At 48.4% G+C, this 27,722-nt stretch overlaps 1 protein-coding gene and 1 pseudogene across 1 annotated transcript; one reads left to right on the top strand and one right to left on the bottom strand.

The window, feature by feature from the left end:
* Window positions 1-12,900: 12,900 nt before the first annotated feature.
* CD93 (CD93 molecule) lies at window positions 12,901-16,329 on the bottom strand. Its single transcript, XM_006062807.3, has 2 exons — window positions 13,896-16,329; window positions 12,901-13,657 (listed from the first exon to the last, which is right to left on the bottom strand). Exons 1-2 carry the CDS (start codon window positions 15,812-15,814, stop codon window positions 13,633-13,635), a joined length of 1,944 nt encoding a protein of 647 aa, XP_006062869.1. The 5' UTR covers window positions 15,815-16,329; the 3' UTR covers window positions 12,901-13,632.
* Window positions 16,330-24,949: 8,620 nt separating this feature from the next.
* LOC102414361 lies at window positions 24,950-27,133 on the top strand (annotated as a pseudogene).
* Window positions 27,134-27,722: the final 589 nt, after the last annotated feature.

Here is a 27,722-nt window from a genome sequence, read left to right as displayed (position 1 = left end):
CCATATCCTGGCTATTATAAACAGTGCTGCGATGAACATTGGGGTACACGTGTCTCTTTCAATTCTGGTTTCCTCTGTGTGCATGCCCAGCAGTACAATTCAATCTTAAAATGGGCAAAAGATCTTAACAGACACCTCACCAAAGAAGATACACAGATGGCAAATAAGCATTTGAAAACATGCTCCACTTCATGTCATCAGGGAAATCCAAGTTAAACCAACAATAAAATACTGCTCAACATTAAGAAAATGAAGATCATGGCATCTAGTCCCATTACTTCATGGGAAATATATGGGGAAACAGTGTCAGACTTTATTTTGGGGGGCTCCAAAATCACTGCAGATGGTGACTGCAGCCATGAAATTAAAAGACGCTTAGTCTTTGGAAGGAAAGTTATGACCAACCTAGATAGCATATTCAAAAGCAGAGACATTACTTTGCCAACAAATGTCTGTCTAGTCAAGGCTATGGTTTTTCCAGTGGTCATGTATGGATGTGAGAGTTGGACTGTGAAGAAAGCTGAGTGCCAAAGAATTGATGCTTTTGAACTGTGGTGTTGGAGAAGACTCTTGAGAGTCCCTTGGACTGCAAGGAGGTCCAACCAGTCCATCCTAAAGGAGATCAGTCCTGGGTGTTCATTGGAAGGAATGATGCTAAAGCTGAAACTCCAATACTTTGACCGCCTCATGTGAAGAGTTGACTCCTTGGAAAAGACCCTGATGCTGGGAGGGATTTGGGGCAGGAGGAGACGGGGACGACAGAGGATGAGATGGCTGGATGGCATCACTGACTCGATGGACATGAGTTTGAGTGAACTGTGGGAGTTGGTGATGTACAGGGAGGCCTGGCGTGCTGCGATTCATGGGGTCGCAAAGAGTCAGACACGACTGAGCGACTGAACTGAACTGAGCTGAACACATCTATTGGAATGGTCAAAATCCAGAACACTGACAATACTAAATGTTGGGGAGGTTGTGGGGCAGCAGAAATGCTCACTCATTGCTGACGGAAATACAAAATGGTTTTCTCACTTTGGAGGACAGTTTGGAAATTTCTTACAACACCAAACACACTCATACATTATTCACAATCTTAGGTAGTCACACTAATGAATAAAAACTTATGTCCACACAAACACATGGATGTTTATAGTAATTTTATTGGTAACTGCCAAAACTTGGAAGCAACCAAAATATCCTCCAGTAGGTAAATAGATAAATAAACTGTGGTCCATCCAGACAATGGAATATTATCAGAACTAAAAAGAAATGAGCTCTTGAGCCATGAAAAGACATGGAGGAAATTTAATGTTTCCTATGCCAATCAGAAAATGCAACAGGCTATATGACACCAAATGTATGACATTCTAGAAAAGGCAACACTACAGAGACTGTGAAATGTCAGTGGTTGCCAGGATTTGGGGAGGAGGGATAAGGTGAACAGGTAGAGCACAGGGAAATTAGTCTGTATGATACATGCAATGGTGGATACAGTTTTCAAAACCCATAGGATGGAGGACTTTCCTGGTGATCCAGTGGTTAAGATTCTATATCTCTACTGCAAAGGGCCAGGGTTAAATCTCTGGTCAGAGAAACTAGATCCCACATGTTGCAACTAAGACCCAGTGCAATATACACACAGACACCCATGTGCAGGGCTTCCCTGATGGCTCAGATGGTCAGGAGTCCACCTGCAATGCAAGAGACCCGGGTTCAATCCCTGGGTCAGGAAGATCCCCTGGAGAAGGAAATGGCAACCCACTCCAGCATTCTTGCCTGGGAAATTCCATGGACAGAGGAGCCTGACACGCTACAGTCCATGGGGTCGCAAAAGAGTCGGACAGGACTGAGCAACTGAACAATATTTAAGGTACAGTACAAAAGTGAACCCAAATGTAAACTATGGACTTTAGTTAATAATAATGTGTCAATATGGCTCACACATTGTACCCCATGTGCCACACCAAAGCCCAGTCTTAGTAATAGGAAATTGAGAAATCTTTATGCAGGTCAGGAAGCAACAGTTAGAACTGAACATGGAACAACAGACTGGTTCCAAATAGGAAAAGGAGTACATCAAGGCTATATATTGTCACCCTGCTTATTTAACTTATATGCAGAGTACATCATAAGAAATGCTGGGCTGGAAGAAGCACAAGCTGGAATCAAGATTGCTGGGAGAAATATCAATAACCTCAGATATGCAGATGACACCACCCTTATGGCAGAAAGTGAAGAAGAACTAAAGAGCCTCTTGATGAAAGTGAAAGAGGAAAGTGAAAAAGTTGGCTTAAAGCTCAACATTCAGAAAACTAAGATCATGGCATTTGGTCCCATCACTTCATGGCAAATAGATGGGGAAACATTGGAAAGAGTGGCTGACTTTGTTTTTCTGGGCTCCAAAATCACTGCAGATGATGATTGGAGCAATGAAATTAAAAGACATTTACTCTTTAGAAGGAAAGTTATGACTAACCTAGACAGCATATTAAAAAGCAGAGACATTACTTTGCCAACAAAGGTCCGTCTAGTCAAGGCTATGGTTTTTCCAGTGGTTATGTGTGGATGTGAGAGTTGGACTATAAAGAAAGCTGAGCACAGCAGAATTGATGCTTTTGAACTGTGATGTTGGAGAAGACTCTTGAGAGTCCCTTGGACTGCAGGAAGATCCAACCAGTCCATCCTGGAGGAGATCAGTCCTGAGTGTTCATTGGAAGGACTGATATTGAAGCTGAAACTCCAATACTTTGGCCACCTCATGCAAAGAGCTGACTCATTGGAAAAGACCCTGATGCTGGGAAAGATTGAGGGTAGGAGGAGAAGGGGATGACAGAGGATGAGATGGCTGGATGGCATCACCAACTCAATGGACATGGGTTTGGGTAGACTCTGGGAGTTGATGATGGACAGGGAGGCCTGGCGTGCTGTGGTTCATGGAGTTGCAAAGAGTCAGACATGACTAAGCAACTGAACTGAACTGAACTGAAAATGTTGAGAGGTTATAAGGGAACTCTCTATAAAAACTCAATTCTTTTGCAAACCTAAAATTGCTCAAAAAATCCAATAATGAAAAATAATACTTGATTAACCCAAAATAAAACAAGAAAAAGGCATCAGATGTAAAAAAAAAAAAAAAGTGGGCAAGGCAGAAAGCAAGCAACCCAAGAGGCTTGAACCTGATAAACTCTGATTTTGTCTGTTTGAATTCCTAGAACAGGTGAAAGGACTGAATACAGATAAGAAGTGAAGCAATGTTGATCAACAGGGTGGGAACAGACTGGGAGGGAACATAGGAGACCCGCTGGGCAGTGGAAGGTCTTCTTGATTGAAGCGCTAGTTATGGGGTCAGTACTCTTATCACAACTCAGCAAATTGTCGAGTTGGGATTGGTGCCTTTCTCTGCCTATAAATAAGAAAAAAAAAAATTTTTTTTTTGCATGTGGTAAGCATGAGGGTGAAAGTCACAGGCTAGTGATGAAGGACCAAAAAGACAGAAGGCAGCCTGAGATTTCCCATCTCTGGACCCTTCATCATATGAGAAAATAAACATTATGTTAATCAGGCATTATTACGGGCAGATGAATTCACCACTGAATACTACCAGTTCACTTAACATAAAAGCAGAAGGAGAATAAAATACCCAGAATAGATATTGAAAAATACTGATTCATTTGCATTCATGTGAGAATCATTTCTAGTTCCTGTCTATTCTACACAAATGGATGTAAACACTGGGATAAGCCCCTGAAGATTAATTTGGTAGGCTACATAGCTCAGCTAAAAATCTTGTATGAACCTCATTTCCCCAGCAAAACTTTATTCATTCATTCATTCTGGTTTGTTTTCTTGTTTGTTAAGTTAATGCGTGAGTTGATTCCAGACAGTGTGACTCCAACTTTTGAAATAACAAGGCCCAAATGAATCATCTTTTCCTATGCTCAAAAAAAAAAAAAAAAAAAAAAATGCGTCATGTTGAAGATCACTTGGCATGTAACTGAAGTTAACAGAGAGCAGCTTTTCATTTCAGCCACAAATCAGTAAGCACCAAATCCAGTCTCCAAGCATCAAAGCCATTCTGGGCATCTGGTCCCCTCTGAAAAAGCCTCTTAAAGAAAGGCCATGACGTTACTGCTGACACCAGCACCTGCAGTGCCCAGAGCTTTTCCAAGGTTGTTTTTACTTATGAATTTAAATAACACCAAAGACTGTTTCTATAGTAAAAGATGCTTCCCTAAAAGGGCAGGACCTGAAGACAAAGGATAGGGTTTGACTATGGCCATTGCTTAGAGGGAAATGCAGTTAGATAGCTCAAAGGCAAGGGGATAAAAGAAGAAACAGGACACTGTGAAAAGAGAACACTCAGCAAGATGTGGGCAGTGGGAGTGGAGGTGGTGCAAGCGGGGGCTGGCAAAGACCACTTCTTAGTGAGGTATGTGCCCCTTCTGATGGAGGCCAGGAAAATGAATGGGATTCATGATTCCTGAGCTGCCCTGGAGGGAGGTAGAGAGAAGACTGGGAACAGAAGTTGTGTCCAGGTCCACGCTCACGAATAAACCTCCTGTGAATACCTGTGGCCAAGACTGTGAGCATCATGGTTTCATTGCCCTTGAGTAGATGTCTAAAAGCAGAATTGCCAGGTCATGTGTGTGTACGTTTAGCTTTTTAAGAAACTAGCCCACTGTCTGACAAAGCGGCACCTCTGGCATTCCCGGCACTGTGCACAAGGGTGCCCTGGAGCAGTGGTCTCTGCCAGCAGGGTGCAGTCACATCTCCGCCTCCAGGACGCACAGAGGCGCCACTGTGACCAAGACAGAGGCAGGAAGGCCCCTGTGGGGTCAGTGAGGCTGCAGGCACACCCCACCCTCAGATCACCATGGGCCTCGGGTACACAAGCTCTCAGGGGATGGCAGAGAGCTTTTCAGCAGTACTTGAGTGTGTGTATGTGTGTGTGTGTGTGTGTGTGGTGTACATGCACACATGTGTGCCTGGGGGAATACACAAGTGCAAGAATACAGAGGTGCTTGGTTGGACATAAGTTATTATTAGAAATACCCATCATTGCTCAGTGCTCCACCTTCCTGTCTCACACAGGATGAAAGCCAGCTTGTCTCCTCAGGGGGTCTACTGGTTGACACCCCAAAGTTAGCCGGAGGTGGTGAGACCTAGCAATCCAGGTGAGGCTGCAGGGTTTCGCAGCCCTACTTCACCACTTGTCAGCTGGGACTGTGAGCAAATTTCCCAGTTTGTCTGTGTTTCCACTTCCTTACCTATCAAGTGGGGAGAGTAATTCTGCCTGTTTCCCAACAAATCAGTTGCACTTTTTATCTGAAAGTCGTAAAAGTTTGGTAAATTTTCCTGTCATGTTGCTTTAATAAGGTGTCCCAAGAACTGAACTATTCAGGTGGCCTTCTGTTGGCCACATTTGAGATCAAGTTGTGTGTAAAACTGTGTGTGAGGCTCACCTTTCCCTTGAGTGCCTCCCAGCCTCACAGGAAGACAGACGCGGAGCCACTGAGCTATCATATCAAGAACAAAGGTGTGGGGGCCATTCAAGAAATCTGGAAAGAGAGCGCTCTCCTCAAGGTCCCAGCTGCCTCCTGAGGAAATCAGCCGTGACTTGTGGAAGAAGGAAGGGCTGTTTCTGCTCAGTGTGGGGGACGATGAGGACAGGCGGGGATTCACCCAGACTGTTCACCAGAGACTGTGCCTGTGCTCGGGTCAACTTCCATCCTCCCGTGTCTGCATCTCTGTACCTGAAGGCTTCCCCCATCCCAGAGCGGAGCCCCTTTGGAAGTACCGGGAATTACCCATCCCCCTGCAGCAGCCCCATCCACGATGGATGGAAGTCAGTCTATCAATACCCCGGCTCCCTCGGCCCTCTGGTGGAATGACATCTCCACAGTTGCATCGCCTCCGCATGACCCTACCGTTAATGTCCATCTTTCCCATTAAACTACTTCACTGGAATCCTTGTCTCCAGGTCTGCTTCTGGAGCAAAAGGAGCCTGGAGACCAGATGGACAAGACAGCATTGGTCCAAGAGCAATAGGGACATCTTGAGTGTGGGCAGTGCACTGTGTGGAGGGAGCGGCCTAGGGTGAGGAGCCTGTAAAAGACGAAGGCCACGGACAGCATCAGAGATTCAAATAGGACCCCCATTGTCTCCCCCTACCTGCCATTCTGCTCCAAGACCCCAGGGCAGCCAAGCATGAGACACAGAGTTATTGAGCGCCACTGTGTGCCAGGCCTAGGGAGCATCAGGGACCAGGGACCAGACAACAACAACAAAAATTGCCCTAGAGGTGCTTACATATATGTAAGTACAGGCAATAAGTCAATAAATCTTAACCACAGGAAGAAATGATACACCATGTTAGAAGGTGAGTAGTGCTTTGGGCAGGACAGGGGTCTCTGGGGGGCGCTGGAGAGAAAGTGAGTTTTCACAGCCACCTCAGGAGACAAGAAAGGAGAGGAGCAGGGGAAAGTCAGGAGACTCGGGAAGGAGCCCCATCCAAAATCGCTTCTAGAATAAGAGAATCAAAAGAGTGGCCAGGAGGGTCTACTCCCAATAATGAGACAAGAGAACCACCCCCAAACAGATAAAGCAGAGCTCCTCCCGGGGGGCCCCCCAGACCAGCAGCAGCAGTCTCCCCCAGAAACCTGTTAGAAATGCAGAGTCTCGCAGGCTCCAACCCAGACTTGCCCACTCTGGGAAGAGGCCCTGTGGGGGCTCCAGGCCCTGAGATGGAGAGAGCAGCCCCAGAGCAGGGCAGGATGGGAACACAGTGAGATGAACATAAAGAAGGCTGAAAACAAAGATATTCTAATAGAAATCATTTGTATTTATAAAACGCCACAAATGAGTGCAGTGTATCAGTTTGGAGATTTAGACAGAATGTAATTGGAGGTGAAGATGTCCAGAAGGTTGTGTTTCATATTGGTAAAGAAAGGGATAATGCCAAATGCACGTCAGTCACCCAATCGTGCAGCTTTGACGGCGGCTCAGCTGGTAAAGAATCTGCCTGCAATGCAGGAGAGTTGGGTTCAATCCCTGGGTCGGGAAGATCCCCTGGAGGAGGGCATGGCAACCCACTCCAGTATTCTTGCCTGGGAAATCCCATGGTCAGAGGAGCCTGGAGGGCTATAGTCCGTGGGGCCATAAGAGTCAGACACAACTGAGTGACTAAGCCATCAAGGAGAAGACAGAACTGATAGAAATATAAGAAGTGACAAAGCTGATCCCCATGGGAGAAAGAGGATGGACTAGCTGGTGTGATGGGTGTACAGGATTGCAGCCCCCACCCCCAGTGCACACACCAACACCTTGACCGTGACCATGGGGGTGGGTACTGGGACACACAGGGCACCATGCCCTGGTTCAGGGATGACGGGTTTGACAAGGAAGTGAACATTTAGGTTTGGGACTTAATCTTTTTCGGAAAGGAAGACTCTGGAGAAAGAAGGTAAAAGGTACAATTATTTCTTTCCACCTCATAAGTCTCATTATTTTCACTGGATATTTGAACACAGAAGGAGCTCAAGAGAGCAGATGTCATGGACCCAGCTTAAGCCTTTATGATACCAGGACAAGCGTGAAACGCAGAGGGGACGAGGTAACAGTGCTTTGCAGGGAAGGGTGACAAGAGCCTGATGAGGAGGGTGTTGGTCCTCCACGGGGGTCAGCAGGAAAGAGCCTGGCTGTTCTGCCGTGTGACCCAGGAGATTAGAGATGGCGTGGAGAGAAAACAGCCCTGCATGGTCTCCAACTGAAAGCCGAGATGTGCTGTTGGGGCCCAGCGACCTTCACTTTGACCTTCATCCAGGCATCCCCCACCCCTTTCCCTCCCTCTCTCTCCTTCCCTTCTTACCTCTCTGTTTATGCTCCACCCCTCCCATCCTTCCCTCCAGGCAGCTGAAATCTATGGATTTTAACCACAAGGGAGAACCAGCATCAATGGTGACAAAACTCAAATATAAAGCCCAGCAAATAGGACCCTGGGCAGCAGCTCTTGGGGAGCTCTGGAGGCCGGCTCCTGGAGGCTCAGGCAGAGTGTGGTCCCTGCTGTGAAGAGTAGAGCCTCAGGTCAAGTTCATGGGAGAGACTGTTGACCTCAGGGCTTATCCTCCAACTTGACCTTTCACTCCTCTCTTTCTTCACTTTTCACCACTCCTGGCCTTTATTTCCTCTGAAAACAATGATCCAGGGTGTAAAAGAGATGAGACACTGTTGAGCGGAGGCTTTTTGGTTTGGGGTTTATTGTCTCTTCCTCCTCATACGGAATAGATTGAGGAGTCAGCTCAATCAGGATGGACTCTTTCAGTCCATGTTAAAGCCGTGGAAGGTACATGAGGTGTATGTGGCTCTTTCATGTTAATCTATGGGTTTTCTGTCACAGATGTACTTGTTTTACACAATAGGTTTAATCTCTATACATTTTTTGTGTGTGAATCAATCATATTTGAAAGATTTGCTAGCATTTACATCACTCTAAGTCTCTAAGAGGAATTGCTACTAAAGTGTGGCATGTTTGTTCATGGGCTTTTCCTATAAATCAGGAAACCCTGGCCTCAAGGTTTTTCAATATGAAACAGAGGATGTTAGGATTGTATGTATTTGTGTGTCTCTCTGTGTGAAAGGTGCTTTTCTGTGTGTGTGTGTGCATGTGTTGCGTGTCTCTGTGTGTGTGTGTATGTTGGGGAGGAGGCAGCCACAGTTCTTCATATTAAGATATTATTTCCAAATGGGTTTTGTTAGTGACTAGACAGCTCAAGAATAAGTTTTATTGAGCCCTGGTAATGACTGTTTATCACAAGTGTCCAGGCCATTAACATCACCGGAGAGCCCTTGATTCCCCATAAGCCCTGTTTTTACAAAGTCCACAGTCTGGAAAGCAAGTCGGCTGGGAATCAACCACCATCTGCTGTTCCGGCCTCCAGTCACGGTGAGGTTTATGTGGCAGAACAATGAGCGAGCTGTCGGCCTGTCCAATTAGTTAAATATACTGGAAAAGGTTTGGTGCCCAAGTGGTCATAAATGCTCCTGTGATCATTACAGAATAGTGTTTGCAAATCGCACCCATTAGACACATTTAATCCTGCACCAGGCGTCACCCACACAACTAAAACTATGCAAGGGATAGGACAGTGGAGATGGAGGCGTGCAGCAGGGCTCAGGGTCAGAGGGCAGTCTAGAAGCGAGGATCTGGGCCTGGGGGCCTCCCTACAATGTCCTCCCCCCACCTCGGTGCCCTGAGGCCAGTGCCACCTCCAGTGAGTAAAGACGCAGGTCGTCGATGTATCTTTGACAACGGGCACAGGTACTTTTGAATGTAGTTCCTGCTGTGTATTTTGAGCTGTTGTGAAACATATTAAAATATTAAAACAGATTGACAGCAATGTATTCTGGAGTTTATTAGGATATGTGGGTAACAAAGCACAAAGGATGACAACCCACTTCTGAGGTTGCCCCGAGGTGCCACTCAGCTTTTCAGAGGCCTGAGGGCAGCTCAGTGTCCAGCCCTCCCTCCCCCACCCTGGGATGAAATGACCCTGTCTAGAAAGCCTGTGATTCCAGCATCAGTGGAACAAACTTCTAATACTCACATTCAACGAGACTTAGGTGTTCTCTTCTAGCACTCAGGGAGGGACTGTTGATGTTTACAATCGCATTGAATTGTATCCTCATGCAAGACCTCACCTATGATCTAATTCTAGCTTAAGCCAAATATGCAAAAAGAGCTTTAGGCCAGGGGAACGGTGGGCAAATTCTGCTGAAAGGAAACACTTGCCCCCTTGCAGATAAGAGGAACAATGAGAGAAAGGAATTCCAGAGTTTCTTTCTAAAACGAGTGGGTGTTATCTCCATGAACAGACCAAAACACACTTCATTTTGTTTAAAAAAAAAAAAGCATTTCAGTGAGTTTTACTCCCGGAATCTGGAACAAACTAAGGGACTTGATTACTGAACCCGTGGAGAGTTTGATCATCCTCTTTCTTTTAGTTGACAGGCTCCACAAACTACACAGATTTAAGCCTTGGGTTTTGCAGCCAGAGAGGGACAGATGTTTTCAGGGATTTTCTGTCTCTGATTTCCATGCTAACCCTATTGTTTTCAGCGGTGGAAATATGTAGGGGACATTACACCATTTTGCAGCTGCTGGAAAGCAGTGCTTTCCTGTTTTCCTGATTTAGACAATGGAGAAACTAAGAAGAAAAACAATAGGAAAAGGCTTTCCTCTATTTGTTTTTTAAAAAACTGCATCATTTTGAATTTGGTACCTTTTTCAGAGTCAAATCTCATCTCTGTTCTTAGTTTTTATAGAAATCTATATGGGAAAGACAGAAGGAATAAAAGTAGCTAACGATCAAATCCACATCTAGGCCCTGCACAATGTGCTCAAACAAAGCTCACAACCAGAACATAAAAGACGCAGCTACACACGCGTGTGGGGGAGAGAGTTTCACTCCCAACTCTGCTACTCTTGAAGGCTGCACGGAAGCACACTCACATATGGGTTTAGATTTTTATTTCACTTTTCACCTGAGCATGGGGAAAGATGTGAAGACTAACCTTTTGGAGAGGCTGCTAGTCTATTGGCGACGGGCACTCAAGCCTGAGATGGCTTTGCCAGGCCTGGTGGTCACCACAGGCTGAGTCCCTCCCGGCTTCAGGCCAGAGCTGGTGGGTTCACCCTTAGTGCCTCTGGGGACAGGGGACAGGCACCAAAGTGACACCAGCAAGGTTACTTCTGCCTCAAGGCCACTCAGCCAAGCAGTCGTGGGTTCATCATACAAAGGACACTCCCCAGGTCCTCCACGCCCAAGGGAAATTTGGAGAATGGCCCATCCTTGGCTGTCTACACTCCACTTTCCCAGGGGACTGTCTTCCTGCTTCAGCCCCTCCAAATGGCCAGCAAGAGAGAAGAGCAGTGATGGTAGAGACTGTCCCTGAAATTCAGGAGCAGGCCTGTTTGAGGAGACAGTCTCCCTTTAACTTATCTGCGTCACTCATGTGATGAGTTTGTCCCAAACATAGAATTATTGAGCCATGGACAGAAGCCCAAGTTGTCTTTGAACGTGTTGCTAAGTGGAGCCTCTCCTTTATCCCAGCATCCGGCTTGCTCTGCTGCTCGGCAGGTCAAAGCACCTGGTCAGCCCCATTCAGCCCGCTGCTGGAGGAGTCCTCGCGTGGCAGAACCCACCTCTCCCCACGCTCCATCTGTCCATTTACCTGGTTGTCATGATCGAGCCACCTGGCTTCTGGATAAATAGATACTTTGTCCATTGGCCTCGAGCTCCCAAAACAAGGATTCAAACCCCTGGGCCAAAGCAGGTTCAATGGGAGAAGGAAGCATCCATCTGACACTTTTCATCAGAGTCACGGCCCAAGGTCGTCCAGCTGGGTGGCGGCTGCGAGGGCGGGTTGTCAGCAGAGGGGCCGACTCTGATGGAGCAGATTTGGAGAAGCTGTTACTTATCCACCCATTTCTCCCCATGGGGGTGCTCAGTGGTGGGGGGAACGGGGAGAGGCGCAGCGGGCAGGGCTGCGTATGTCACTTCAGTTGTGTCCAACTCTCACCGACCCCATGGACTGCAGCCCACCCATGGCTCCTCTGTCCATGGGATTTTCCAGGCAAGAGTTCTGGAGTGGGGTGCCACTGCTTTCTTCCTACTCACCCCAAGAAGAATTCAAACACAGAAACCAGATGGGGCCAGGCCGTGGAAGAAATCCAACGGCTTCAGCCAATTCAAGGCTGGTGGACCACAGGGGTCGCGGGCAGCCTGGATTGGGAATGTCCCCCTCACCCCAGTGACCAGAGTGAGGTCTGTAAAGCCCTAGAGCGAAGCATTTCTATAAGTGCAGATACCAGCCAGCGGCACACACAGCCACAAATGGCCCACAGTCAGCACTACCCAGCATGGCGCCCAGGGACCCCGGGCTGAGGGGCACAGCGTTCCACCCCTGGAGCATTAAAGCCCAGTGTTCCAAGTGGAAGCTGCAGAATATTAGGTGACTTTCAGAAGCAGACACTCCGAACCCTGTGCTGGGCCCCCTCAGACCTCCATCATTACTTCCTTCCTTCCTTCCCCCTACCCCTTCCACTTTTCCTTTTTTTTTTTCAATGTGAGCTATAGCACCTTCATTTCGAAATTGGCAAAAGGCATCTACTTGGCTCTGAAGGCCAAGCACGTGGGGTGCTGACCTCTGGGGCAGAGTTTGGATCCTAGAAATGGTTTCCTTGGTCTGTCCTGCAGGGGAAGGGGAGCATCAGGGAGGGGTGTGGCAAGGGGTTCACCCCCAGTCCCACCTTCTCCAGGTGCCCAGGCCTCCTGTGCTGCTCAGGCAGCTTCTAAGGGCTCCACCCCACAGTGAATTCTGGGCTGCTTTCCAGGGACCCAGGCTGAACCGATGGGGACCGAGCACCACTGACCACAGCAGTCTTAGTTGTGGGAAATCTGGCTAGTGGGCGCTTACAGACGACGTTATAAATTAAAACGGCTCTGAGCAGTGTCTGCTGTTGCACAAGATCTTAGTTATACTCTCATTCTCTCTCCATCCCCTCTTGTCTTCTTTTTTTAAGGAAAAGGGCCAGAGGACACCTGTGCTGTACGCAGTACTGGGCCAGCACCCAGGGGACGAGTCCTGACTTGGTTGTGCTGTGTCCACAAGACGGGCTCAGCTCTCAGGGGGCCTCCACCACCGTGAACTGCGCTAAATGCTGTTACAGCACCTTTTAAACTCAGCCCCTCACATCATCCAGAAACCGCCAGAGCGTCCAAGCCCAGGCAGAGTACAGAGACGGCAGGTTGGCATCGAGGCCGTGGGGCCACTTGGCCCCGGACACCAGTGGTCTTTAACCTTTGACTTCACGAATGTCGGTCTCACCAGTCAAACACAGGGTGGAACATGGGAACATTTATTGAGACAAATTGACTCACGTAGTTTTGAAACAAACCCTGCCTTCTATCCCTAGTTTCCAGAGTCACTGTTTACTCGCTTGGTACAATTTTCCCCACATTGTTCAGATTTCATTTGCAAATAAACTGAAGACAATTAGAACCCGAAGAGCTAGAGAGATGTGATTTCTAAACGCCCTGCCTCTGCCACCTAAGTGGAACGCAAGAATGGAAAAAATATGCCTCCAGCCTGAACACGTTCCCTCCGTCAGAAACAGAGCTTCTTACATAATCAGACAACAGATAGACTCAGGCTTCATCACACCAGAAGGCACAAATCATTTCAGTCCAAATTTGCCCTGATTTGTGTCCTGTTATTAGAGGTGTATGCGGGCAGAGAAGCAGTTCAAAGGGAGCCTGTTAGCACCTGACATGTCAAGTCCGATCCAGGATCAGGAGTGATATGAACTCAGTCACATTTGAATTTCAACAGGAGAGGGAAGGAGAATTGTTAACACGCATGAAATTCCTAAAATGACACCTGACCCTCCCCCGCTTCCACACTACACACGTGTGATACCTGCACGGTTCAAGCTGCCAGGCATTTAAAGAGAAGGTTGACAACTACTTGCTAAGATTCCAGTCCAGTCTTCCAGGAGGATGGGGGTCCTGCTTTCAATGGTCTCCTGGCTCTGAGGATGGTGGTCGCTGCCAGTGTCCAGGGGCCTCGTCAGCATCAGCAGTCTGTCCCTGGCGTCGGACTATGGGAACAAAGGGCAACACATTGGAAGCTGCTGCCCCGGGGCCATGCCATCTGGACCCTGGGCGTGGGGACACGGGGCAGGTGGCACCCCCAGAGGGCACATGTGGGCCTTGAGGTGATCCCAGAGGGGCCCGAGCCTACCCCTCATCTCTGCCTGCTGCGTGCCATGGTCACTGCCGCCCCCACCCCGCCTCTGTGCCTGCCACACTCCCCCCGGGCGACCCAACCTCCTTCACCTGTAGGGGTTCTCCATGGCTCTGCTCTCAGCCCGCTCGGGGACCCAGGCATAGCTGTCCGCTGCGCTCTGCGGCTGCTGCTTCTTCTCCTCCCTCTTGGCCCTGCGCTTGCGACAGACCAGCAGCCCTAAGGCCAGAGCTAGCAGGAGCAGGATGGCCACCACGGTGCCAAGAATGTAAAATAAGAGCAGCTGCTGTCCGTCCGTGCCCTGGTCGCTCTGCTTGGCTGTGAAATCCTCGCCTGCAGTCTCCCTGTGGCCGGTGGTGGCTGTGGGGTAATGGGTGCTGGGCTCCATCCAGACCCCAGGCGTCGCACTGGGGGCCAGCATCTCCGATGGGGGCAGGGAGGTGGGGACTCTAGCTGGGAGGGAGAGTCTCCTGTTGGAGGGCACCACTGTGGAGGTACCCTCAGGGTTGTCCCCGCTGGGACTGGACACAGTGGCAGGAGACTGGAGCCCCCCTTCTCCATTTCCCGTGTCTTCCCCAAGGGGAGACCTGGTCAGTGGTCCCAATGATGTGGGCCCCCCAGTGCAGGAGACGCCATTGGGGTCCAGCTCCCAGCCCGGCAGGCAGCCACAGCGGAAGGACCCCTCTGTGTTGAAGCACAGGCTGTCGCAGAGGCCACCCTGCTGGACCTCACACTCATCCACGTCCAGGCACTGGGTGCCATCCTCCTCGGCCAGCTCGTAGCCCTCCTCGCAGGAGCAATAGAAGGAGCCCTCGGTGTTGGTGCAGCTCTGGGCGCAGGGCGAGTGGCCAGGGGCACACTCATCTACATCCACGCAGGCCCCCTCTTCAGGGCCGCCAGGCTCAAAGCCCACCCAGCACTCACAGCGGAAGCTTCCAGGGGTGTTGACACAGTCCTGGGCACAGGGGTTGTCCCGGCACTCATCCACGTCCACGCAGTCCCGCTGAGTCGAGTCCAGCTGGTAGCCTGGGGGACAGTGGCACGTAAAGTCTGTTCCGAGGGACCCGGGGAAGCACGTGGCCTCCCCTCTGCACGGGCTGGAGCTGCAAGGGTTCCGAGAGGCGCAACTGACCAGGTCGTCCAGCAGCCTGAACCCCGGCCGGCAGCCGCATCGGAAGGAGCCATCCCCGCCCTCGAAGCAGTCCTGCTGGCAGCCTCCATTGTTGAAGTCGCAGCCGAACTTGGGGCTCACACAGAGGGGCCCTGAGCTGTCCCAGTCAAACTCGCTGGGGGCCTTCTCCTTGCACAGAAAGTAGTGCTGCCTGCCCTCGTCCCCGTCCTCACAGGCCACGGTGGCCATCGAGGCAAAGGGCACGGCCTGCAGGGAGGAGCTGGTAGCCTGGAAAGGGGTCGTGTAGTTCACCTGACCCGGGCCCCCCAGGGTCAGCGGCCGGCACATGCCTTTGAAACTGAACTTGCACACAAAGCCCTCGATGTTCATCCCAGGAAACCCGGAGTGCCCACAAGGACCATCGACCCACTTGGAGAGGCTGCTGGCCAGGCCCGGCACAGACAGGTCCAGAATCAGGGACACGCAGCGCCTGTGGGTACAGGTGTTCCTAACTTCTTTGTACCAGTTGTTGTACTGCGAGTCCTCCCCATCGCCCAGCCAGCTGAAGCCCTTCAGGGGTAGGCTGCTGTCCGAGCAAGTGCCTTTCTCTCGCTGGAGCCCAATCCAGAATTTCGGGCGTTCTTGCAGGGGCGCCCCCAGCAGCAGGAGCTGGCTCAGGGCACCCTGGATGTGCCGGGCCTCCTCCTCACTCTTTACCGTGGCCAGATTGCCCCCTTTCTTGCTGCAATGGAGCTGGGCATCCTCCGCACTCAGCTTGTGCCTGTGGGCCGTGTAGCAGGCAGCCCCCGCGCAGACCACAGCCTCCCAGTCAGTGGTGTTCTCTGCCCAGGACTGGATCGACAGCAGCAGCAGCAGCAGCAGGCCAGCGGAACTGGCCATCGTGGCCTCTGTGTCCCTCTGGGTGGGAGGCTGACGCCCCGGCGGTGACAGCGGCAGCCCAAGCTGAGCTCCGAGGGGAGCCGAGGGCTCAGACGTGGACGCTCCGTCACAGAGAAGGACACAAAGGCTGAAGGCTTTCCGCGGCCCCCTGACCCAAGGCGCATCCTGCCGCTGCACTTCTTATTCCTCACCGGATACAGGGGCTTCCTGTGCTGAATAGCTTCTGACTCCTGCAGCCTTCATCACGGTTTTGTTGTGCATAAAAGGAGCCAGGCAACGTCGCTGGGTGCGGGCTAAGGAAATGCAGCGGCGATGGGGGTGGGGAGACGTTTGTGGCTTGCATACACCAGCGCCTTTATTTGGGGGTCCCTCCTCCTTCCCATCCATGTGAGGGCACGCCGCGGAGTGAGTAGAGATTTGGAGGGGGCCAGGAACTTGAGAAACTCACTTCATAACCCATAATAATATTCCACTTTGGTTTGCAAACAACCAGAAGAGGGAAAGAAAAAAAATCCTCAGACTTGAGACACGATGGTTATAATTTTCAGCCTTTTTTAGAAGCAAACTGGACTCTCCTTTTGCGCACTCATGTTCCCTTTGGCTTTGAGTCTTTTTTCTCTTGTGTCCCCTCATCGTGAACTTTAAATAGATAGGCAATTTTAAAATAGGAACTGGGCCGTGGGAATGTCTGAGTTTCTAACACAATGCCAAGCTCCCTCCTTGAGAACGTTAAACTCAATTGGGTGAAATTTGGCAGTTGTCAGGGTTTTGTAGTGCAAATGCTGTGTTGTGATGTGGCAGCTTCGCAGAAAGCATCATAAAGGAAAAGATGAAAATGTCTTTGACCTCACAGGCCGAGGCTTGTGCGCCTGTTTTTCCTCAGCTCAGGGTTACCGGAAGGGTGGGAGGTCTGAGCCCAGAATCCATCCAGGCCACGGCTGACCTCCTTCCGCACAGCGACTCACAGAGGCCCTTGAAGAGTTCTTTTCCTGTGATGACGGTGTGTTCTGCTCACTGAGACTGTCACCAGTTGGGGTCCCCAAGAAGTAGAGCCCAGACAAGGATTTGAGATACGCAGTTTATTTGAGAGGGGAGGAGTGAGACAAGGTCAAGGAAGGGGCCGGCACTGGGTGACACTAAATTGAGCAGGTGACCTGGGGCTCCAGCTGGGACCCTCAGGAGACCTGCAGACCACACATCCGTCTCCCCAGAGAAGGGAGAGGACTGGACCCTCCCCCTTTGGCTCCCCCTACCCACGGGCACCCATGACTCTCGGCACTCTGGGTGGATGGTGAGGACCCAGCCCCCAAAGGGAGTGCTCAGTGGAGAGTGGCAAACCTCCGAGTGACTGAGATGGGACACCAGCTGTCCTCAGAGCTTCCAGTAGGCTGTCGTGGGGGTTGGGAACTCAGGGGCTTTAGCCTCCAGAAGGGATAAAGCACTCACCTCAGACTCCAGTCAGAGAGCCCTCAGGGGGTGCTCCTTGTGTTCTTTTTATTTTAATCAGATGTTTGCAAGAGTCCAGAGATGCTTTCTTAGAATCCATTGAGTTCTCCCTTGCTCTTTAGTGTCTATGGAGATCCATCCACCCACCTATCCATCCATGCACTCATCCAACCATCCACCCACCTACCCATCCATCCATCCATCTATCCATCTTTTTATCCATCTATGCATCCATCTACCTAACCATCCATCCACCCAAGCAATGTTGATTAAGGCCTTATTGTGTACTGGGCTCAGCACTGATATTCTAGGAGAAAACTCCTGCCCTCATGACCTTTGACATCCCTTAAAATGGACAGATTTGAACATGTTGAGCAGTTTTAGTGGTGACAGGTACCTCAGGGTGTCGGGAGAGATCCTTGGGATGGACACTTGGGACAGGCTCCTCTGGGAAAGAATGGCAACGAAGCTGGAATTTAAAGGAGGAAAAGATAAGAGGGGAAATGGCGTTCATGTAGGGGAATAGCATGTGCTAAGGCCCTGGGGTGGGAAGCCCACGACCTTGTTAAGGGAGTGAAGGAAAGGCGGTCCTACGAGAGCCTGAGGAATGGATAGGAGGACCTGGGGAGGGGAGGAGCCCTGAGAGCCCAAACAGTAACAACTTGACTTTTATCTGAAATCTGTGGGGAAGCACTGAAGGGCTAAGACCTTCATGTGGCAGCCCTCCACCCTCTGTGCAGAGACCCAAATGGTGTGTGAGGACCACTCAGCAGGCAACCATGGTTTCAGGCTCAGATGGAGCTATATTGTTCCCCTTTTCATAGAAATAGAGCAGTTATAAACATCTCTACAAAATGAAAAATGAACAAAACTAAAGAACAAATGAAGAATGAAAGCAACACTCTGTGTCACAGTGTGAGCTACTGTGCTGACCCTCCTGGGTACACTATCCCACGTGTGCAAAACCACTTGAGGACACACCCCGCCAGGGCTGGTTTGTGAGTTTCCAGCTGTTTAAAGGGACAGAACACATCTACCCCTGGTTCAAATCCCACTCTGCCCCTCACAAGCTGTGTGGCTTTAGATGAGCTGTGGGACCTCTCTGTCCATGTATGAGAGTCCATAGCAGTTCCTCACATCTCCAAGGGGCTCTGTGAGGGCTCCAGGGGCTCACATCTGGGCAGGGATTTTGGGGGGAGGAGTCACTGCCCCACCAGTACGCTGACAAGCGTTGATCACCTGAACTTGCCTCTGGCATTGGTGCCTTGGTTTGGATATTTGCTGGCTTTGGGGCGGGACCTAAGCTCTGCATCTCCAGAGGGCTGGGTTTCCTGGTCTGTAAGAGAGGGGAGACGGGGGTCCTGATGCCATCACCCCAGCGAGGAGTCCATTAGGGCAACCAAGAGACAGAGGTGCTGGCTGAAGGCCGACCCCACACCCTCCCGCCCCTCACTGAGCAAAACTGAGCAGGAGGAAACCTGTTTCACTGGCTGCAGACAGGGAGTTTTTTTTCAAAGAAAAACAAAGGGGGCCCTTACCCCCGCCCCCACCCCTTGGCTGGTAAGCATGCTTATACAGCCTTATCAATTTTCCCACATTTCATAAATAGTGTCCTTGTGTAACTTATCATGCACAGTATTTACAGAAAACTTGACTGGGCCGAGCGTTGTTTTTAAGGCTAACTAGTACTCACTTCCCAGATCTGGCTTTGGCAAGCAAAGCGGCTCGTCAACATTTGGAAAGAGATAGATCAAGGAAAGGGTACAGGGCTTCGGGCAGATTCTGTCTCCAGGACAGCTCAGCGTGAGACGCGAGCCTGTAAATCCTGCTCACACAGCTGGCTTGGTAATTTTCAGGATCCCTTTAGCATTTACAACACCCTCAGTGGTTCCAATAAATGGCATAGAGTTTTGCCCCATTTAGACAATACAGTTTTATGGAAATAAAGATGTCTGTATGTCCCACATTCAAGATTCAATTCTTCATGAAAAAAAGCATGCATACAACAGTCATTAGAAAACAGTGACGTCAGACAGAGAAAAAGAAATTTGTATATTAACACATATATGTAGAATCTAGAAAAATGGTACAGATGAACATATTTGCAAAGCAGAAATAGAGACACAGACATAGAGAACAAATGTATGGGAACCAAAAGGGAATGGAGTTGATGGGATGAATTGGGAGACTGGTATTGACACATACACACTACAGATACTATACATAAAGCAGGTAACTAATGAGAACCTACTACATAGCACAGGGAACTCTACTCGATGCTCTGTGGTTACCTAAATGGGAAGGAAATCTGAAAAAGAGGGAAACCTGTATGCAGGACAAGAAGCAACAGTTAGAACCAGACATGGAACAACCAGCTGGTTCAAAACTGGGAAAGGAGTATGTCAAGTATTGTCACCCTATTAATTTAATTTATATGCAGAGTCCATCACAGGAAATGCTGGGCTGGATGACTCACAAGCTGGAATCAAGATTGCCAGGAGAAATACCAACAACCTCAGATATGCAGATGATTCCACTCTAATGGCAGAAAGTGAAGAGGAAATAAACAGCCTCTTGACGGTGAAAGAGGAGAGTGAAAAAGCTGGCTTAAAACTCAACATTCAAAAACCGAAGATCATGGCATCCAGTCCTATTACTTCATGGCAAATAGATGGGCAAAAAGTGGAAACAGTGTCAGATTTCATTTTATTGGGCTCCAAAATCAATGCAGACAGTGACTACAGCCACAAAATTAAAAGACACTTGCTCCTTGAAAGAATATATATGACAAACCTAGACAGTATTTTAAAAAGCAGAGATGTCACTTTGCCTACAAAGATCCATCTAGTCAAAGCTATGGTTTTTCCAGTAGTCGTGTATGGATGTGAGAGTTGGACGATAAAGAAAGCTGAGCACTGAAGAATTGATGCTTTTGAACTGTGGTGTTGGAGAAGACTCTTGAGAGTCCCTTGGACTGCAAGGAGATCCAACCAGTCCATCCTAAAGGAGATCAGTCCTGAATATTCATTGGAAGGACTGATGTTGAAGCTGAAGCTCCAATACTTTGACCATCTGATGCAAAAAGCCACCTCATTGGAAAAGACCCTGATGCTGGGAAAGATTGAAGGCAGGAAGAGAAGGGGATGACAGAGGATGAGATGGTTGGATGGCATCACCAACTCCACGGACGTGAATTTGAGCAAACTCAGGGACACAGGACAGGGAAGCCTGGTGTGCTGCCATTCATGGAGTTGCAAAGAGTCAGGCACTATTTAGCGACTGAACAACAACAGCATATAACACATATACACACAGTTATAGAAAAGGAACAGAGAAAAAATACCAAAAAGTTAATAAAAATTTTCTCCTAACAACCCAGTGAGGTGGGTACTGACGTGACCATCATGCTCATTTCCAGCTGGGAAAGCTTAGAGTGGTTAGGAACTTGCCTAGCTAGTAAGGAATACAGTCAGAACTTGAATCTAGGCCAACTGACTCCAGTCAAGGTACAGGTGGCCCAGGGTGTGCAGAGAGCCCTCTCAGTTTCTGATGGATTCAGCTACTATTGCTACCCTGAGGCTAGATTCACATGCCTGAGTTTGGGCCCATTTGTCTAATTTTATCTGCCTGGTGTCTGTTTCTGTGATTATGGTTTCTGTGTGTCTGCCCTCTGATGCCCTCTTGCAACACCTATCGTCTTACTTGGGTTTCTCTTACCATGGATGTGGGGTATCTCTTCATGGCTGTTCCAGCAAAGCGCAGCGGCTGCTCCAGCAAAGCGAAGCTGCTGCTCCTTACCTTGGACGAGGGGTATCTCCTCATGGCCACCCCTCCTGACCATGAACGTGGAGTAGCTCCTCTCAGCCCTCTTGTGCCCACACAGCCGCTGCTCCTTGGACATGGGGTTGCTGGCATATTGAGTGCAGCATTTTCACAGCATCATCTTTCAAGATTTGAAATAGCTCAACTGGAATTCCATCACCTCCACTAGCTTTGTTCATAATGATGCTTTCTAAGGCCCACTTGACTTCACATTCCAGGATGTCTGGCTCTAGGTCAGTGATCACACCATCGTGATTATCTTGGTCGTGAAGCTCTTTTTTGTATAGTTCTGTGTATTGTTGCCACCTCTTCTTAATATCTCCTGCTTCTGTTAGGTCCATACCATTTCTGTCCTTTATTGAGCCCATCTCTGCATGAAATGCTCCCTTGGTATCTCTAATTTTCTTGAAGAGATCTCTAGTCTTTCCCATTCTGTTGTTTTCCTCTATTTCTTTGCATTGATTGCTGAGGAAGGCTTTCTTATCTCTCCTTGCTATTCTTTGGAACTCTGCATTCAGATGCTTACATCTTTCCCTTTCTCTATTGCTTTTCACTTCTCTTCTTTTCACAGCTATTTGTAAGGCCTCCACAGACAGCCATTTTGCTTTTTTGCATTTCTTTTCCATGGGGATGGTCTTGATCCCTGTCTCCTGTACAATGTCATGAACCTCATTCCATAGTTCATCAGGCACTCTGTCTATCAGATCTAGTCCCTTAAATCTATTTCTCACTTCTATTGTATAATCATAAGGGATTTGATTTAGGTCATACCTGAATGGTCTAGTGGTTTTCCCCACTTTCTTCAATTCAAGTCTGAATTTGGCAATAAGGAGTTCACGATCTGAGCCACAGTAAAACATCTATTTCTGCTTTATTGACTATGCCAAAGCCTTTGGCTATGTGGATCACAATAAACTGTGGAAAATTCTGAAAGAGATGGGAATACCAGACCACCTACCTGCCTCTTGAGAAACCTATATGCAGGTCAGGAAGCAACGGTTAGAACTGGACATGGAACAACAGACTGGTTCCAAATAGGAAAAGGAGTACGTCAAGGCTATCTATTGTCACCCTGCTTATTTAACTTCTATGCAGAGTACATCATGAGAAACACTGGGCTGGAAGAAGCACAAGCTGGAATCAAGATTGCTGGGAGAAATATCAATAACCTCAGATATGCAGATGACACCACCCTTATGGCAGAAAGTGAAGAGGAACTGAAAAGCCTCTCGATGAAAGTGAAAGAGGAGAGTGAAAAAGTTGGCTTAAAGCTCAACATTCAGAAAACTAATATCATGGCATCCGGTCCCATCACTTCATGGCAGATAGATGGGAAAACAGTAGAAACAGTGTCAGACTTTATTTTTTGGGGCTCCAAAATCACTGCAGATGGTGATTGCAGCCATGAAATTAAAAGATGCTTACTCCTTGGAAGGAAAGTTATGACCAACCAAGATAGCATATTGAAAAGAAGAGACCTTTGCCAACAAAGGTCTGTCTAGTCAAGGCTATGGTTTTTCCAGTGGTCATGTATGGATGTGAGAATGGGAGTGTGAAGAAAGCTGAGTGCCGAAGAATTGATGCTTTTGAACTGTGGTGTTGGAGAAGACTCTTGAGAGTCCTTTGGACTGCAAGGAGATCCAACCAGTCCATCCTAAATGAGATCAGTCCTGGGTGTTCATTGGAAGGACTGATGCTGAATCTGAAACTTCAATACTTTGGCCACTTCATGTGAAGAGTTGACTCATTGGAAAAGACCCTGATGCTGGGAGGGATTTGGGGCAGGAGGAGAAGGGGACAACAGAGGATGAGATGGCTGGATGGCATCACTGACTCGATGGACGTGAGTCTCAGTGAACTCCGGGAGTTGGTGATGGACAGGGAGGTCTGGCGTGCTGTGATTCATAGGATCGCAAAGAGTCGGACACAACTGAGCGACTGAACTAACTAGCTGGTGTATGTTTGATCATCACCTTTCATTTCTCAAAAGAGTTCCGAATTACATCTCATTTCCATATGAAATGATGAATCACAGCATCCACGCCCTACCTGTCTCCAGCACAGCCTGGGACATTCATTGCCGGAAACATCCCTGGTAATTTCCTCTGAGTGTCCTGGTTTCTCTTATCTCGCTTCTCTAGTGCTCTTTGGAAGATCACGTCTAGAAAGTGATCTGGTCCCTAGACCTGGGAATAGTAACAGTGCCCTTGGGCCTCTCCTGTAATGTTTGATGTCTCCCAAAGTAGGGGTCCCACTGCTGGTCGGTGCAAAGAGACCACAGCAAAGCCTCATCCCAACTTTCAGATGTTGACTGCTTTATCCAAAGAAGGAGCACCATGGGCTCCAAGTTGGGTCCAGCTCTTCAGTTCAGTTTAGTTCAGTCACTCAGCTGTATCCAACCCTTTGTGACCCCATGGATTGTAGCACACCAGGCTCCCCTGTCCATCACCAACTCCCAAAGCTTGCTCAAACGCATGTCTATCAAGTTGGTGATGCCATCCAACCATCTCATCCTCTTTCACCCCCCGTCATCCTGCCTTCAATCTTTTCCAGCATAAGGATCTTTTCAAATGAGTCAGTTCTTTGCATCCAAAGTATTGGAGTTTCAGCTTCACATCAGTCCTTTCAGTGAATATTCAGGACTGATTTCCTTTAGGATGGACTGGTTGGATCTCTTTGCTGTCCAAGAGACTCTCAAGAGTCTTCTCCAACACCACATTTCAAAAGCATCAGTTCTTTGGCACTCATCTTTATTTATAGTCCAACTCTCACATCCACACATGACTACTGGAAAAAATATAGCTTTGACTATGGTTGATCATATTTTGACTATCATGGACCTTTGTTGGCAAAGTAATATCTCTGCTTTTTAATATGCTGTCTAGGTTGGTCATAGCTTTTCTTCCAAGGAGCAAGTGCCTTTTAATTTCATGGCTACAGTCACCATCTTCAGTGATTCTGGAACCTAAGAAAATAAAGTCTCTCACTCTTTACATTGTTTCCCCATCTATTTGCCATGAAGTGATGGGACCAGATGCCATGATATTAGTTTTCTGAATGCTGAGTTTTAAGCCAACTTTTTCACTTTCCTCTTTCACTTTCATCAAGAGGCTCTTCATTTCCTCTTCACTTTCTGCCATAAGGGTGGTGTCATCTGCATATCATGTCTGAGGTTATTGATATTTCTCCCGGCAATCTTGATTCCAGCTTGTGCTTCTTCCAGCCCGGAATTTTGGCAATGATATATTCTGCATAGAAGTTAAATAAGCAGGGTGACAATATACAGCCTGGACATACTCCTTTCCCAATTTGGACCCAGTCTGTTGTTCCATGTCAGGTTCTAACTGTTACTTCTTGACCTGCATACGGATTTCTCAGGAGGCAGGTCAGGTAGTGTGGTATTCCCATCTCTAGAAGTCCAGCTCTTAGACAATTTTTATTAGCCCCATCGTGTCAATAAAAATGTGACTTCATTATCAATATTTAGGAAGTGTAAGATTTTATGTGAAGATTTGGATTTCTGGCTTCTTTTGAAAAATAGCCTCTGGTGATGCTGACCCTGCCCTGACATGGAAATCAATGGCCCTGCCAGTGCCACTGGGGGCTGCCCGGCTGGCTCCTATATCACTGGGGAACCTAGTGTCACTGATTATCCACACAGTGGCCCACCTGCTTTCATCTAAAACCATGATAGTAGTTCAGCTGAAAGTTACCTGGGGTCTATCAAGATTCTGTGTGCATTTCTCTCTGTATGAAGTGAGCTGTGGGGAAAATGCTCTCTCTCCTTCCAAAGACAAGTTCACCTGTGTACCTGTCAGCAATAAGCTTCAAGAGATATCAGAAACTCGTTGATCCAGGTCTAAGCCAATGATGGTAAGTCCACCCCCTGGCCAGCACCTGGACCAGAGCAGACATGTGACACAGCCCGTCTGCGTGGGTTAATGCAGAATGCTGGATGCTTCGGGAAACTTCTCCTCCCCCTTAAGCAGAGACATGAGAAATAGACACCCCATGCTTGGTATGGTCTTCCAGATGCTGGTTTGCAAAGCTGATGGAGTCTGGATGAGCGGACACACTCAGAGGAGCAGAGCATGAAGATGGAAGGAGGCTAACCCTAAAGTCACCCTGCCAAGACTTCTTATTTGACATTATTAGCATTTTTACCACAGGATGGATGATTTACATTATTTTTCCAGTTTCAAGTGTCCAATACAGTGATTTAAGATTTTTATAGATTATACTTCAAGTTACTGTAAAATATCAGCTATATTATACAGCACAGGGAATTGTTAGCATTTTTGTTTGAGTAATTTATTTGTTGGCTATTACTTGCAGCCAGTGGCATTCTTTCCAGACTTTGGGCTCTAAAGATTTTACTCTGTGGGACAAGACCTGACCCAGGAGCCTCAGAAGTCCTCCCAGGTCTGCAGGCCTTTGGTCTGTTTGCAGAACCACATTTCCACACAACAGTTCTAGGGGTCTGGGACTTCCCTGGTGGTTAAGATCTCACTTTCCAATGCAGGGGATGTGGGTTCGATCCCTTGTTGGGAAACTAAGATCCCACGTGCCTCATGACCAGAAATAGATAAATAAATAAAACAGAAGCAATACTGGGACAAATTCAATAAATTCTTTTTTTAATGGTCCATATCAAATAAATCTTAAAAAAGAATTCTAGGGGCCAACCACTGCCTCTCCCCACCACCACCACCCCCACCCCCACTCCATATTGGAAGAGAGAAAAGGCTTCAGGTTGGGCTCTTTCTAAGGGAAAGAGTTGACCTCCTTGCCTGGTGCTGACGGGGAGGGAGGCGGGAAGGGGGATCCCCTGCAGAGCCTAGGACAGCAACAACAAAACTCTGGGGAGACTGGCCTTTCCTCGTCCAAACCCCAGCAGCCTGCCGGTACCTCAGGCACAGCAGGTGCCCTGAGGGGGCAGAGGGGAGACACACCCGAGCCAGCTCGTCCCACAAGCCTCACTCTTCTCTTCCCATGGGAACCACGTGGGCGGCAGAAAGGAGGAGGAGACTCCGGGCGCTCTGGGCCCCAACACGCAGAGCCCTATCTAGACACACATGGGGAGCAGCCGCTTCGTTGCCTGCTTGGGATCACACGTGACAACCTCACAGCACCCAGAATGGAGGTGGTTCCACTGGTTTCCTAGAACAGGCTGCAGCTTGAGCCCAGGGGCTGCCAGCATTTCACCTAAGTGATTCAGCAAGTGTGCTTTTAAGCCAGGTGTTTTAAAGGCAGAGTGATTCTGTTGTGTTGATAATTCATCTCTGACCTTTTTTCTCTTAGCATTGGGTGCTGACCAGTTGCATGCCTCTTTTTCTTCGCTGCCTCCCAGTTCTAGATTAGCCATCGCCATGGGTTTGGAGACTTGAAGAGCCTCGCTGGCCTCCAGGTGCTCAATGACTACTTGGCGGACAAGAGTTACATGGAGGGGTATGTGCCATCAGAAGCAGATGTGGCAGTATTTGAAGCCGTCTCAGGTCCACCACCTGCCGACTTGTGTCATGCCCTCTGTTGGTATAACCACATCAAATCTTATGAGAAGGAAAAGGCCAGTCTGCCAAGAGTGAAGAAAGCTTTGGGCAAGTATGGCCCTGCTAATGTGGAGGACACCACAGAAAGTGGAGCTACAGATAGTAAAGATGATGATGACATTGATCTCTTTGGATCTGATGATGAGGAAGAAAGTGAAGAAGCCAAGAGGCTAAGAGAAGACCGCCTTGCCCAGTATGAGTCAAAGAAAGCCAAAAAACCAGCACTTGTCGCCAATCTTCCATCTTATTAGACGTGAAACCTTGGGATGATGAGACCAATATGGCAAAACAAGAGGGGCGCGTCAGAAGCATTCAAGCAAACGGCTTGGCCTGGGGTTATTCTGAACTAGTTCCAGTTGCGTATGGCATTAAAAAGCTTCAAATACAGTGTGTAGTTGGAGACGACAAAGTTGGGACAGACATGCTGGAGGAGCAGATCACTGCTTTCGATGAGTATGTATAGTCTATGGATGTGGCTGCATTCAACAAGATCTAAAATCCATCATGGATCAGTGCCCTTAAATAAAAGTTTGAAAGACAAATAATAATAATAATAATTCATCTCTGAGCCCCCCATCAAATTTTAAAAATGAAATGAAAGTCACTTAGTTGTGTCCGACTCTTTGTGACCCCGTGGACTATACAGTCCATGGAATTCTCCAGGCCAGAATCCTAGAGCGGGTAGTCTTTCCCTTCTCCAGGGGATCTTCTCATCCCAGGGATCGAACCCAGGTCTCCCGGTTTATAGGCAGATTCTTTCCCAGCTGAGCCACCAGGGAAGCTCAAGAATACTGGAGGGCATAGCCTATCCCTTCTCCAGGAGATCTTTCCAACCCAGGAATTGAACTGGAGTCTCCTGCACTGTAGGTGGATTCTTTACCAACTGAACTATCAGGGAAGCCACCAAATTTAAAATGGTGACCAATTTTTAGGAATTAGATTGTCACACTGCAAAAGCAGCTGGTTCCACAGAATTCAGTAAAACAAATGTATTTTGATTTAACTCAGAGTTTCTAGTTATGAGTGTTGGGGTGCAGAAATGTAGGTATTTCCTTCACTAGAAAACTGCATACTCAAGGTATCGGTATAGC

The sequence above is a fragment of the Bubalus bubalis genome, chromosome 14 (assembly GCF_019923935.1).
Source record: "Bubalus bubalis isolate 160015118507 breed Murrah chromosome 14, NDDB_SH_1, whole genome shotgun sequence".
Lineage (NCBI taxonomy): Eukaryota > Metazoa > Chordata > Mammalia > Artiodactyla > Bovidae > Bubalus > Bubalus bubalis.
The sequence above is the reverse complement of the archived record's forward strand: the minus strand, read 5'-3'. Positions and strand labels throughout refer to the sequence as shown.

Coding starts and splice junctions, on each gene's coding strand:
- CD93 (XM_006062807.3), bottom strand. CDS start 15,814: ATGGCCAGTTCCGCTGGCCTGCTGCTGCTGCTGCTGCTGTCGATCCAG. Junction 13,658..13,895: donor GCCATGGAGAACCCCTACAG/GTGAAGGAGGTT, acceptor TTGTTCCCATAG/TCCGACGCCAGGGACAGACT.